This window comes from Eurytemora carolleeae, unplaced genomic scaffold (assembly GCF_000591075.1).
Source record: "Eurytemora carolleeae unplaced genomic scaffold, Eaff_2.0 scaffold59, whole genome shotgun sequence".
Classification (NCBI taxonomy): Eukaryota; Metazoa; Arthropoda; class Copepoda; order Calanoida; family Temoridae; genus Eurytemora; species Eurytemora carolleeae.
Window position 1 is genome coordinate 528671 of NW_019396064.1, and position 14622 is coordinate 543292.

The following is a 14622-nucleotide window of genomic DNA, read 5'->3' on the forward strand; positions in this document are numbered from 1 at the left end:
CCTACTTTACCCAGCAAATTTAAATTGCAAAAATATTTGCAAGATTTTCAAAACCTAAATGTGTATTCAAGAAAAACTAAAATTGTGCAAATTCCCTTTAAAGGCGTCTGGGCAAAAATCTACGCATAATGTCTTTGTAGAAATTGTGAAATCTGCTACCCTTTGTTATGGGCTTTTCAAACCTCGAGTGAGCAGCATTCGGTTTCTTCTATTTGAAATCAAACGTGTTTTGGTCTTAAATTCAATAATCATTTACTTTACGGATTTGTTTATTTTATACATTTTTATGCATTTTTCAAAATGCATACACCAACAAAAAAGTATTTAAGAAAAAAGGCTAACAAATTATGTTTAATGGGTCAAATTGTGATTGAAAGTCACAGCTTTCTGAAATATTGACAGAACCGTTAAATCCACGTGAAAGAGCTAAAAAATGTTGAACTCCAATGGATGGAAGTAGGTCTAAATATAGATTAAGTCTGGTAAAGATAAAATAAGGCATTTTAGCCTAAAGTGAGGGACATGAATGTATTAGTTAGAAAAGTAAAAAAAATGAACAGCCTCAGACCAATTCTTTTTGAGTTATCGCAAAAAAACTATAGAAGGTTGAGGTCACAGTGACCCCCCTTAGTCGCAATTTTAATCTAACCTAAGTCATGCCTATGCGCCTAACGTATTACAAAAATTAAGAACAGGAAGTGAGAGATAAATTGTGTATCCCTAGCATTTCGTAATTTCAAACAAAATTTTCATATTCTAAAAATGCCTTTGGAAAGTTCAACACTGGAAACGAAAATGATATTTCTTCAAACAATTATCAAATCACTTCCTTAAAGAGCAAATGATTAAACTAAACTAATTTATCTAAAAAAAGCTGTGGAATAGCTATTAAAGCCTTTTTCTATCAAATAACATAAAAAATCCATAAGTGAGTTAATTTAAATACCTCCAGTAAAAATATTTGTCATTTCCAAAAAAATCGTCAGTTTTAAAATAGTAAGTTGAACCAGAATAATCCACTTGTATATAAAAGGAGACATCCCCACTTGAACTTGACAACTTTACACCTCGGCAACATTCTTAACAAAATATAAAAATAATGTTTTTGAAGAAATTACCACATTATAGCATAATTTGGAAGAATTTTCTTTAATATACATTTTATCTATTCAATTTGATAATAGTTACCTGAATCATCAGTTATAAGACCAGTTATATCTGTCACTAAAATGGAACCATATTCTTAGAGTTCCAAAACCACGGGCATATTAAGGCTAAATTTAGAAGGGGGGCAAGAATACTTCAAATTGGAATGTTTTGTCTATTTGCCTCTTACGGAAAAAAAAACAACTCAAATACACAAGTATTCGGAATTTAGCAAATTTACAAAATGTGCTAGTTTTTTGCATAGTCTTAGATTTCAATTGAAATGATAAAAAAGAGCAAGGGTCACAGATTAAAAGAAAAATTAATACATTTTAGAATTTTGCTCACCACATTCAGGAGTATTAGCAGTACTACCATCATTAAAAATCCAATTTGTAGAGTCAGATGGACACTCACCATCATCAGTTTCAACTAGTGTATGGCTTCCATCTTTTATAGACCAACCACTACTTCTAAATAAGCAAAGAAGCTGAATCAAGATGCTGAAAATTATCTCCTTCAATTTTCGATCACATGAAGCATTACAAATATGATATCATGTTCTATTTAAATCAAAACAGTTAGTCTCCCTTCCAAAGCTGACTTAGCCTTTCCTCTTTAAGCCAATCCAACCCCTACTAAAGCTACAAATTCGAACTTTTAGATTCTGAATTCTTAAACCAACATTTCTTCAATATCAACATGTCAAAACATCAACATCATAAGAAAAAACTTACTCTTTCTTAATATATAAGCCCTGTAACAGAGAATCAATTTGATCATATTTGTAAGTTTTGAATTCGAAGGTAGCTTTTCTTGTTGATCCTTTAATAATCGCTGCTTGAACATAAGTGCAACAATCTGAAATTGATGTAAAATACATAAAATTAGATCTATTTCAGGGGCATCCGAGGGGGGGGGTTCTTTTAATATTACATCTTCCTCAGGCAATCTACATTCTACATTGCATTGCATTGCACTCACCCAAACTAAAAGATTAAGAAAAGAAATAAAATACTTTCTGATTCACAACAATATCTTTCAAAGCTTTGTCTGATCAAGTATTGCATTAAAAATCCATGTTTCCAATTTTGAAAACTGAATATTTTTTTTGTGGTTTCTGTACAAAAGTGACTCGCACATTTCTTGCTTCAGAAACGATGGAGAAATGAAGGTTTCAAAGGTACATCGGACGTGCCACTCTATAAATGGAGGGTCACTTGAAATTACGAATGTATTCCACTTAAGTATAATTACATTGTAATTGTATGGAAAAAATACTTTAAAATCTCACTTTTGCCCATAACTAAAAAAGTTAAATTAAAAAAGCTTTTATCAATACTGCCTTCAGTTTAAATATATATTTGATATCATAATTTATTATACAATATGTATCAATCCTATGAAAATATAGATAATTTTTTAGGAACGTTTCCATCTATATTTTTCATCCCTTGAAGCTTACACCACAGTATTAAGAGGGATTGCCTGGTTTTGTGCCCTTCCCCCCTTGACAACATTGCCCCCCCCTCCCTTAAGAAAATTACATAAATTTAAGTTTACATAGTTAAAAAGGTATCAATATTTTTTTCAAAAAAGGGGTTTTAAGGGGGGACACAATGTTGCCAAGGGGGGGAACACTATTTTTTTTTTGCGTGCTGACACGCGCAAAATGTGCCCCCTCCCACCTAGACAAATGCTCTTGTACCCCCTATTGATCTATTGCAACTGTAGTTGATCGTTGTTGTACATTGACATAGCAGACACTATGTAATTCCCATGTCTCATGTTCATTGAACTATTTAAAGTCATAAATTAAGCCTAAACGTTGCCCTCCTATTCCAGAGTTTTCTGGTTCCTACTCTACTTATACTTTGCTCATCTGTATGTTTGTATCCAATAAACGTTAAAACAGCTGAACTGACCGAGCCCAAAATTTTTAAGGCAACTCACATGGCCCATAAGGAAGGTTTAAAACTGGTTTAAAAATTTTATCGGGAAAAAATGTTGAAATTTATAATTTTTTTTAATTCACCAGTTTAAAGCATATTTATAAACTCTGTCCTCCTCCATCCGTCAGGTGGTCATAACTGCTTAACCAGATGTCGGCTTAAATTTTTTTTGAAACCACAGGTTTGTGTTGAGTACAGGAATTGAACCCGTGAACACCAGTCTGGACACCAATCCAGTTACTGGTTAGGGACAAGTGTGCTTAACTTCAGTGATCTAATGAGAACTGGTGTCACACACTCTCCACCCCACCTCACAAAAAATAAAAAATAAACTAATTTGTCAAAAAATGTTGTGGGGAAAGTGAAAACTATAACTATAAAAAAGTCATGATGAGCTATAGTAAAATATTTGTGAATATATAATTATAGAACTAAATGTGTATTTAATAAATTATTTTGAGATCAGGCCCATCATGTCGGCTTAAGATCATTTCGGGTCTTCAATCTAAAACACATAGGTTTTAGAATACGGTATATAAGATTATATATATTTGGAACAATAGACAAGTTTCAAGACTAAACAATTAAATGATATTTTATAACTGTACATAAATCTAAATCCCAACTTTTCATAAACAAAGAAAATTGAACATGATAAGTAACATTCAAAATTTTTACAAGTTATAAATAATCAGGGCAAACCCGGTAAAACAAAACCATTATTACCTCAATGTAAACTAACAGAGTTCAAACTATCAGTTAACGTAGTCACAAATATGTGACTTGTATAAAATCTAGTTAAGCTTAAAAACAGGGTGATTTCAACCCCTTTTTTGACGAGATTTTTTATACAAAAATTGTATGCAGATATCTACGAATATTTAGTTTATTCTAGTCAGGTTCAATCTGAACAAAAGAATGTTTAGTACATTAAAATAACATAATTGAATTAAAAGCTTAGAAACAAAAATACACACTTTTATTGCATAATCTCGGTGTTCTTTAGCTGAGTCCATCTTCCAAGAACCGAGAGAGAACATCTTAGACTTCACTCCTCTTCTGAGACCATATCCTTGATTTAGGTTCTTCTTTGATTCTCGGTTTCAAGTAGACTGATAATAAAGTGAGTGTACAGGTATATTGTGTACACTTGGAGGTGTGACAGGCTCCAACTGTACAGTGTACAAGTTCCGTTTCCAGTTTAGGGGTGGGGGGTGTCGAGTTCTGTAGATTTTTAAATTTATCTTTGATGGTGGCAGAGGAGACTTTTTCATTGTCCACATAGGTTTTACAATGATTTCATTTTATGCCATGCAAATTGTGTCATAAGTTTTATTAATATCTGTCAAAAACTTTCATAAGTTTAAATGGATAATNAACAGATCCAGGCAGAGAATTTACAGGCTATATAGCCTAGAATGTGATCATGCATGGTCCAGAAACATTCCCCAACCCAGAAAATTGATTGATTGATTGTTTTTGACCGCAAACATCTCAATTAGAGTTTAATATTTACACTCAAACTGAAACTCAAGATCATCAGGGAAAGCGATCTCATTCTTTACCCAACGCCTTCTATCTGCTCATCATAGATCCTGAATCTGAACTCATCCACATGGGATAGTCTGGCAGCAGCATTCCTCCTCTTCTTTGGCCTAACTCTCCCATGTCCAAGCAGCTCTGCTGGGTCCAGGGACCGGATCCACCAGATCCAACCCAGCCTCCATCATGGAGTCATCATTATCAAGGATGACCACGTCCTCCCTCTCCTTCTCAGGGTGAAGCATATCATCCTGGGCTCCGAACCCACTCTCTACTCCTAAAGGACCAGGAATAGGGAGGGACGAAGCCTGGACTGACACCTCAACACCCTGACCACCGATATCACCCTTCTTGACAGCTTTCTGCAGCCTCAACCTCATCCTCTTGACCTTACCAGGTTTTGCCTTGAACTTACTCCAGGCTTGTTTACATCCTCAACGCTTCTTGACTCAAGGTACCAGATGAACAGCCTCTCTCCAGCTAGTCCTCTTTTCAGCAGCCAAACAACTCTCCACCTCAGGATTACAGTCTCAGACTCAGCCTTGTGCAACTCAGACTTCTCCGCACCAAGGTTCCTCTTTACAGACTCATTTAGCTCAAATTCCACTCTGGCTACCTTAGGATCAGTCCCAACTGGTTACAGATGGCCAGGATCAAAGTAGCTCAACCCAAAGCTTAACGTACACAGGAGGAGAGTCACACAACTTGTCCCTGGAATCCCTGAGCCTCAGAGACTTGATCATCTCCACCCTGGTCTGCACACTATCTTCAAACACCTGATGATAATCTACACCTTCCAGGGACAACACTATAAACTCCAGAAACCTATTAACAGCGGTCAACTGATCACACTTCAAGTCCAAGTATCTACAAAGAACATCCGGACCCGGGAACACATTCCTCAGAATTAATCCAGCCAGGACATTATAAATTATAAATCCAAACTTGATATCTCCTAAAGCATAACACTGCAGAGCAGCAGGGACATCTATTCACCTGACCCAGCACATGTTATCTCCGATAGACACATTCTTATTTAACAAGGTCCAGCACACCTGCACACCCATAGCCGCCATGTTCTCGGAGTGGAACTTGTACCCAGCCAGCACAGCCAGATAAATTATATCCAAGAAACCTCGCTCTAACCTCATATCAGATACAGAGATCAAGTTCCAAGTACCTTACCTGTGGTTATAGAGAAACATCCTTCAATCTCATCCTTCAGGGTCTCCTAGATCTTCTCTCTCATGAAAAATATAGCATTGGAAATATCATTTTTCACTCCTTTATCTGTCTTTGTGAATGATCTATGAGGGCCAGCAAATATAATTCTTGAACCATAGATATCTTTGAAAGGACCAAGATACAGCTACCAGATGGAAGTATCTTTATCAGCACAGGATCTAGATTGGTGTTCTTGATTCCAAGCAATAAATGTATTCTAGAGCCTCCTAAATGTTTGGGAAGAACTAGATCTTTCTCCTCATCATTTGCTTGTGCTTTATACTCTTCACAGATATTGGATAAATCATAAGAACCAAATCCTGCAGAGCAAATTTAATTAAAGAATCCACCACAGTAGTACCAAGTTTGCCTAAATACTTCTCCAGGTCTTTCTTCATGTCCTGGAAGGAAGCTCAGAGCTTAGTGAGATCCTTGTGCCTGCAGAACAGAATATTGAATGGAGCAAGATTCTCAGACAGGGCCCATGGGGCACATCCTTGACATTTCAATGTTTTGAGCGCTTTGGCTTCAAATTTGCAATGACATGTTGTACAGACATTTTTAGGAGCCAAACATGCATAACATAACTTGACCTTATCCATCTCTCCACTGGATTGAACGAGAAGAAATCTGAACATGTACCAATCTCATGCTTATTTATGACTCCTAATGGACAAGGAATCTTGAAATATCTGGATACCAATGAGCATAATGATAAGAGGTTGCAAATACACCAGGAATAGGATCTTCCACTGTCTTTTTCTCACTTACTTCTTCAACATTGTGGACTGACTTTGGTTTGGATCTCAGAAATCTGGGTTTCACAGCTGATGAACTGGGTTTTTCTAGTACTCTGGATCCCTTGCTCTTATTTTTCTCTATGATGCACAGGTTCTTGAACATCTGATAAGCTTCAGAGACCCCACAAGATTCTTATAATCTAATCCTGACCTAGTCATCTCAGTGATCCAATCAGAATAAGTCCCTGGAGGTAATACCAAGGATAAACTACTCAAGGTAGCTCTGGAATGTAAACAATTCTCGAGCTTGTCTATTCCATTAACCTTTGACAGTCTCTCTAACCCATGTAGAAAACAGTAGGTATTTGAATAAAATGAGAACCTGGCATTGCTTTCATTAGGGTTACGTTTGGATCAAAGGGATAGATAATTTATTACATGGTTGATGATCCGGGATACCCCACTGTAATTCAGAATCAACCATTGTTTCATATCAGTGTGGGAATCAGATTTGTTAATCAACTTACTCTTGATAACCTCTAATAGGTGACGATTGTGTAATCTATTGGCTTAGAGGATAGAATTACCCCAACCCAAGTAAACAATTCCTCAACTTTAAACACCAATTTTCTGCAGTATCTAACAGCTCCCTTATAGAATCACAGTACTCTGAACCCATCCCGGAGAACGTAACATATTTATAGAGAGCTTTATGTATATTTCCTACAGCAGCATGCACACAAGGAACGTCTACAGTCTTGTACTTCTTGATTAGAGAAATATGCACAGTTTCCTCATCAATGGCATTCTGAGTAGATTGACACAATTGTTTAACAAAGCATTCAATTCCCTTTCTGATGATTTCTCACTCTCTACTGATACCTTCCAGTACGGAGTCATCTCTCATTACTGAAGTTCTTTCTGATATAATCTGAGGAACAGGCATATTGGTTACTTCCTTTGACAGATTTACCACTAAATTCTCTTAACCCATCAGTAGCATGTCTGCTTGCTAACACAGACTGTCTGAGCTCTCTTACTAAATCCCTTATAGAGTCAACAGCAATTCCAAGACCACTGCCATTTATCACCTCTTGTATAGAGTTGACAATCTCCCTGGGAATTTCTAGACTAGCTTTGGTTGTAATGTCCACGAACCATTCTTGTATCATATACATCTTCTTGGCCAACGAATCCTCAACTTTCACCATCATAGATTCCAAGTTACTTATCCTGTGTTCATCAGAAGCTAATAGTTGCCAAATCTCAGAAGTATTCAATGTAAGATCCTTGATTGACTCCTGTAGTATCTTGTACATGGATTTAGCTCCTTGTACTGCAATATTCAGAGACATTATAGCCCCATGGAATCTCTCCAATTTCTCCTGTTGACCATTCTGCCTGGCTTTCATTGCAGCCATCCAAGAATCTGTGCAATTAGAGATAACCTCAATCCCCAATTGAGAATCCACATTAAGACCAGGAATCCCAGATAGAATATCCCTTAAAGACAAATCCACATCAACAACTGCTGATTTGCTGTCTTAATGCTGCAATTAACTTGAAGGAGTTAGCAGTCTAGCTGGGTCCGAGTCATTTTTATCTGACCCCATCCTGACGCCACTACTGTCCTCACATTTACATTCTCCCGTGCAATTTCAATTTGTGACAAATCTAACTCCCCCTCCCCCCCCTCTGAGACCAGATGGGGGTAGGGTTTTGGATAACCGATCATCAGAAAATACAGGTACATCCACAAAAACATTATCTAGATTATATCTATCAGATTCCTGATTATTTTCTCTTCTCTCTTGAGTAATCCCGGGAAGAGGTTCACCAGCATGACCAGTAGGTTGATTCTAAGGTATTCCTAATCCGTTCTAGATTACAACAGTAGGGTTTTGGATAACCGATCATCAGAAAATACAGGTACATCCACGAAAACATTATCTAGATTATGTCTATCAGATTCCTGATTATTTTCTCTACTCTCTTGAGTAATCCCAGGAAGAGGTTCACTAGCATGACCAGTAGGTTGATTAGCTGAGGAACGGGTGAGTCATCCAGCTTCTTTCCACACAACATTCAATCTATCCTTTAGAATGTCCAATTCCCCAATTAAAGCACAATCTCCCCTTGCTAATAAAACCTCAGATATATTTTGCTCAATTTTGGTACATAACGAAATATGCTTAGAATCAATGGCATCTACCATTTTGTACAACTTTGGAAGCAAGTTCCCCCAATTTAAAAAATGCAATTTTGATGCAGGTATAATCATTTCTAAATGTTTTATCAATGGAATTCAATTTCGAAAATCTAATTGGCAAAACGTCTTCAGGTAGGTTCAGAGTACCACTCAATACATCCCTGTCGCCTCAGATGTGGACTTCTTTCTACCCACCCCCTGCATATCAGGTCATCCAGCAAACATAATATCACAAGGTTTTAATCCGATCTCAATTGAGATTGAATATTTCCCGATCAGGCCGATCACATCATCTATCAAAAGGATCTAATTGCTTTACTGCATTTGATTTTTTCTTCAATTTTTCCTCCACTTTCTGCAACAGGGCTTCCAATTCTTCACTTTCAAGTTCTCCATCTTCTCTTCCAGTTTCCCTCATGTTTGGTCTTCCAATATCTGGTTCTTTATCAAAACTGTCCACTACAATCTGTTTATATTATCCACAACTTGTTGCTTTTCTGTTACTGTTCTTCTGACACAGTTTTCCTCCTTTTACTATTCAATACAGGCAATCACTTGTATTTTTGTTCCTTGGAGTCTGCGGCATTTAACTAGGGTTCCTTGATTCTCACCACTGCTACCACCTTTGTATTAAATGCCCTACTCCGTGAAGGGTTCCCGAACATGTATCTATACAGGTAAAATTCAGTTTCAGGTAGCTATCAATACTAAACCCAGATACAATCCCATGAGCTATTGATGTTAACCAGACACTAGCTTGAATTCTATCATTGCCAACCCAATGGGTGTGATCTTGTCAGCAATTGATGTCAACAAGCAACACTAGCTATTAATTGATCAATGCCAAACCAATGGATACAATTTATGTCAAGCGGACACTAGTTCATATTCTATCAATGCCAAACTAATGGGGGTGATTGATGTCAACAAGGACACTTGCTATTAATCAATCAATGCTAAGCCAATGGGCACAATCTCAGCTCCTATGTTTCAATGAGAACCAATTAATCTCTTGCTGCAATCAAATCGGAGTTTCTATATCAACTGAGTATATTTCTTCATGTTAGATTCAAGTTAGGTTATAACATCGTAATTACAAGTTATGCGCTGTTTTATTTGTATATATATATATAACGTAATTAAGCAATCACAATGTGGGTATGACGGAGTTATATATATCTATGTGTCTAGATTGGTTTAATCGCAATACATGATTTACGTATTTACTAATGAGCACATTTAGCTATATGGACAATGTACAACGTATCTAGATTTACTATGTGGCCTCTGTATTTGTTACGTCCATATTACCAGTGTTAATAAATTATTTAAGTAATTTTCTCAGGTGGACTCATCAGACACTCCCTCTTAATACTGTGGTGTAAGCTTAAAGGGGTGAAAAATAGAGATAGAAACGTTTCCTAAAAAAATATCTATATTTTCATAGGATCCATACATATTGTATTATAAATAATGATATCAAATATATATTTACACCAAAGGCAGTATAGATTAAAGCTTTTTTAATGAAACTTTTTTAGTTACAGGAGAAAGTGAGATTTCAAAGCATTTTTTATTTTACGATGTAATTATACTTTAATGTAATAATACATGCGTAATTACAAGTGAACCTCCAATTATAGAGTGGCATGTCCGATGTACCTTTGAAACCTTCATTTCTCCATTGTTTCTGAATCAAGAAATGCATGAGTCACTTTTGTAGAAAAACCACAAATAAATATATTCAGTTTTCAAAATGGGAAACAGGGATATTTGATGTAATACTTGATCAGACAAAGCTTTGAAGGGTTTGGTTGTGAATCAGAATTGAAATTATGTCTGCAGTTACTTTAAACCTCTCAATTGATCCTTTATTAATTAAACTGCTTTGTAGGTTTGTCAACTTTGAAGAACAAAGTTGAAGAAAAAAGAAATTTACAAAATGATTTATTAAAAAAAGATTATGAAAACCTTCAAAAATACTGCCTAGGGCCTGATAGGATGGGACCTTTTCCTAAAAATTCTTGCACTAAGACTGTGCCCATTAATGAGTAAAGTAATAATGTGTCATCGTACAAGACGCAACATATCTTAATTTACTCTCAAATTCAGGCCAATAACAGACAAAAATAGATATTTTCAAGATAAAACAGTATTGAACATGAATAATAGTTTGTCTGGAATAAAAGGTTACTATGTTTTTATCAAATAAATTTTTATCTAACAGATTATACATTTGATTAAGGGTAAATGTAGGAGATCATTTTTATAAAAAAGTATTTTGTCCTGCAAAAATAGAATGAATTTACCTAAGAGACAATTTCCAAAGTCAGCTGAACTTGGGCAATATTCTCTAGAATCCTTTTCCTTATCTGTTTGACCATTTTTAATATAAACCCATTTCCTGTCTCTCAATCTTAAATATAAACATCTTGACATTCATGAGTTGGTGGAACCAAGAAATTTGATAAGATGGAAAGCTTGAAAACTCAACACTGGTAAATCTATTTAGAAGAAGAAAAACAACAAATATGACTCTTCTAGCTTTATAAAGCAAGGACAAGATTTTTACTTAAAATTGTGTTCCTTCAGTTTTTGGATCAGCCTTTATTTATAATAATTAAACTTATTATTAGCAAATGGATTGAAAAGGTAAAAACTAATAATTTGCTAGAATGTGCTTCGTTCAGCTTCTTTTAAAGGGTGTAAAAAAAAAAATCAAATTGTTCACAGTTTTCTTCACATCGTTTAGTGCTCCATTCTCCTCCACTCTCCTCCACTCTTCTCCACTCTCCACAACTGGAGGACACGAGCTTGACAAGTTGACCCCCAGAGCTCTGTCCTCATTGACGGATCTCCATGCACCAATGATGGCCCGCTTTAGCTGGACCAAAGTTTCACATATTTACTCTCTCCTTGATTTTCCCCCAAACATTTTCTATCGGCCATACATCAAACAACTTAGGGCACTGCTGCACTTCATGGTTAAAACTGTCATTGGCCGTTGACAATGCTTCAGCGCATATGTTGATTGAGGCTGGGTCAACTTGCCTGATAGCATCTCCTTCTGGGTACAGATCCTCAACTGCTAGAGCAGCATAGTCCCTAACAAGATCAGCATTCATAGCACCATTCATGTTTTCAGGAACATGGGTTGTAGTTCTTGTAAATATCACTCATAAACACAAGGGACTCAGAATTTGACCCTGCGTTATCCCTGCAATTGTTGCCTGCATGTTTTGTAACATCAAGGCCGCCATGAAACTTCTTTATTTGGTAAAAAAAATAACTTTAAGGGTGGCTGGATTAACTCAGGTGCTTCTCCAGGTAAGCTTGGATTTGTTGTTTGATGTGGGATCTTTGCTAAGAATTCATAATGTGAGAATAAAACTGTTAACGTTTTCCCATATCCTCATACAAGGTTTAGTGGATTTTTATGCAAGTTGGCTCGAAAACAAAAGTTATAAAGAAAACTGTGAACCGTTTGGTTTTTTTGACACCCTTTATGTCTGTTAAGCTACCATCTTGGATTCCTTAGAAAATGAAAAAGATATGAGATAATAATACCAATATCTTTAGTTAAAAAACTTACCTCCAATAAATTTCCTCACCACCATCAGCAGAATATTTTCTGCTTGAAACATCAATTTTGAAATTTCTGTTATCATATGTCAGAGCAGAACAGCATTCTAAAGTTTTAGATCTTGAAATTTCATCAAGCATAGAAAAGTATAATACCTTTGGGAGTTTAATTGGAATATTTCTTTTTTTGCATTTACTTCATATCATGATTTATATATTTTACTTTTGATTGAAGGGCTTAATTCCACGTTTTATAAAATAAAAGCTTAATTGAATCTCTGATATTGGGGTTTAGCCCATTTTAATTGAATTTCTAATCGATTTAATTCCAGGGATCCTCAACAGGGACATTTCAGAAAGTGTTTACCAACATTTAGAGTTGAGTAATCGTCGTCGTAAAGGGGGGGAGGGGGGGCTAAGCTCTGAATACATGCAAATGAACAGAATTTTTTAATGCGTCAAGCACATGACCCGACAGAAATTATACTTTTGAAAAAATTAGAAATTTGGAGAATTTCCACAGGCATTCGGGGAATTTCCCAGATTCCCAGGTATTTGGGAAATTTCCAGATTCCCAGGCATTTGGGGAATTCCCAAAAATTCCAAAATTCCGTTAAAAGTTTGAGGTTTGTATAGGCATTTGAGAAATTTCCTATAATTGAAAAAAAAAACTACCTACAGATTCTCAAAGGAATTTGGGAATACCCCAGATTACCAGGTAATTGGAGAATTTCCCAGATTCCCGGGTATATGAGGAATTTCCCAGATTCCCAGGCATTTGAGGAATTCCCGAAATTTGAGGTTGGTATATTTTTAGGATTTTGGGAATTTCTCAAATGACTTTATACTTGGGGAATTTCCCAGTCTCCAGATATTTGGTGAATTTCCCAGATTCCCAGGTATTAGGTGAATTTCCCAGATTTCCAGGCATTTGGGAAATTCCCCAGATTTCCAGGTATTTAGGAAATTTTCCAGATTCCTAGGCATTTGGGAAATTCCCCAGATTCCTAGGTAATGGGAAATTTCCAATTTGGACCATTTTCACAATTGCTTTACATTTCTAATCCCTATGTCTTTGTAATCTGATGGTATAAAACCTTTGATATTTCAAACTTTGTTAGTTAGATATTAAACTATAATTTAAAATGTCAACGACTTCAGGTTGCAATTATGAAAGGGTTAAAAAATACTGTTTGAGGCAAATGTTAAAAAATGCAACTAAAAGGGAGTGTTCTAGAAAAATGAAAGGGGATAAAGGCTAATATTGAATCGAATTTGATGGTGATCGCTACTAGTTTTACTTCTATCTGAGAAAATGAGAAAATGATTAAACACGACTCATACCAAAGAACCCAGTGTCAATACAAAGTTACATTATTCCACTCAGATCGTAAATAAATCAATTTATTTTAGAATTAATCATTTAGATACTACAATCGTTAATCATCTAATTCAATTCGACGCATTCTTAAAAAGTTAATATTTAATAATAATTTTTCAATAGCTTTATTTACAATATGCTTTATACGACGATTATGTTGCCGCTAGGTGTCTCTGCTCTCGATGCTTAAGGGGTTTCACATGGAAGCTAGACACCTCGCGACCAAAAAAAGCATAGTTTAAAATATATTGTATTTTTAACAAAAAAAATTATTATGAAATATTAACTATATATAAATGCATCGAATTAAATTCGATAATAATCTATATGATAAAGCTTTTTGCTTATCTATAGATAATTTGCTTGTGTATTTATATTTGTATGTATGTTTAAATGATAGCTATAGCTGGCCAAACGGCTGAACCAAATTGGCTGAACATTTTTAAGGAAACCCATGGGTTTCCCGTGGGTACCGTAGGCTATAAAAATTCGAATTTCTTTTTTTCAAAATTTTTTTTTTCTTTAAAATTCTAATTTTTTTCTAATTTCACGGCACTTGATATCTGAATGGTTAGTTTTAAATTAAATTGAAATATTTACGATCTGAGCTGAAAACTTTAGAATGAGATATCCTTAATCCCGATTAGTTAATCTGAGTATCCAATGGAAACACTTTTGATTTTCTTCTTAAGCTACTCTTTCTTTGATATAGTAGAGAAAAATCAAAAACCAGTTTTTTAAATTAGAGAGTCCCTCCCGTTTCTGTATATAATCTTAAATGGCGCGAAAAATTTCAAAGGAATTGAGTTTTTGCCACAAACTCAGATTTTCTAATTCCTATAACTT

The 14622-nt window shown here is 35.4% G+C and overlaps 1 protein-coding gene across 1 annotated transcript in view; it reads right to left on the reverse strand.

The window, feature by feature from the left end:
* Positions 1-13326, reverse strand: part of LOC111709378 (uncharacterized) — a 13594-nt gene extending 268 nt beyond the window's left edge. Inside the window, exons 1-7 of the mRNA XM_023483035.1 lie at positions 13244-13326; positions 12406-12516; positions 11123-11229; positions 1884-2007; positions 1495-1619; positions 1189-1224; positions 947-1079 (exon numbers count right to left, since the gene is read on the reverse strand). Coding sequence (XP_023338803.1) covers positions 947-1079; positions 1189-1224; positions 1495-1619; positions 1884-2007; positions 11123-11229; positions 12406-12516; positions 13244-13326 — 719 coding nt within the window. The remainder of the gene's footprint in view (positions 1-946; positions 1080-1188; positions 1225-1494; positions 1620-1883; positions 2008-11122; positions 11230-12405; positions 12517-13243) is intronic.
* Between the last annotated feature and the right edge of the window lie 1296 nt (positions 13327-14622).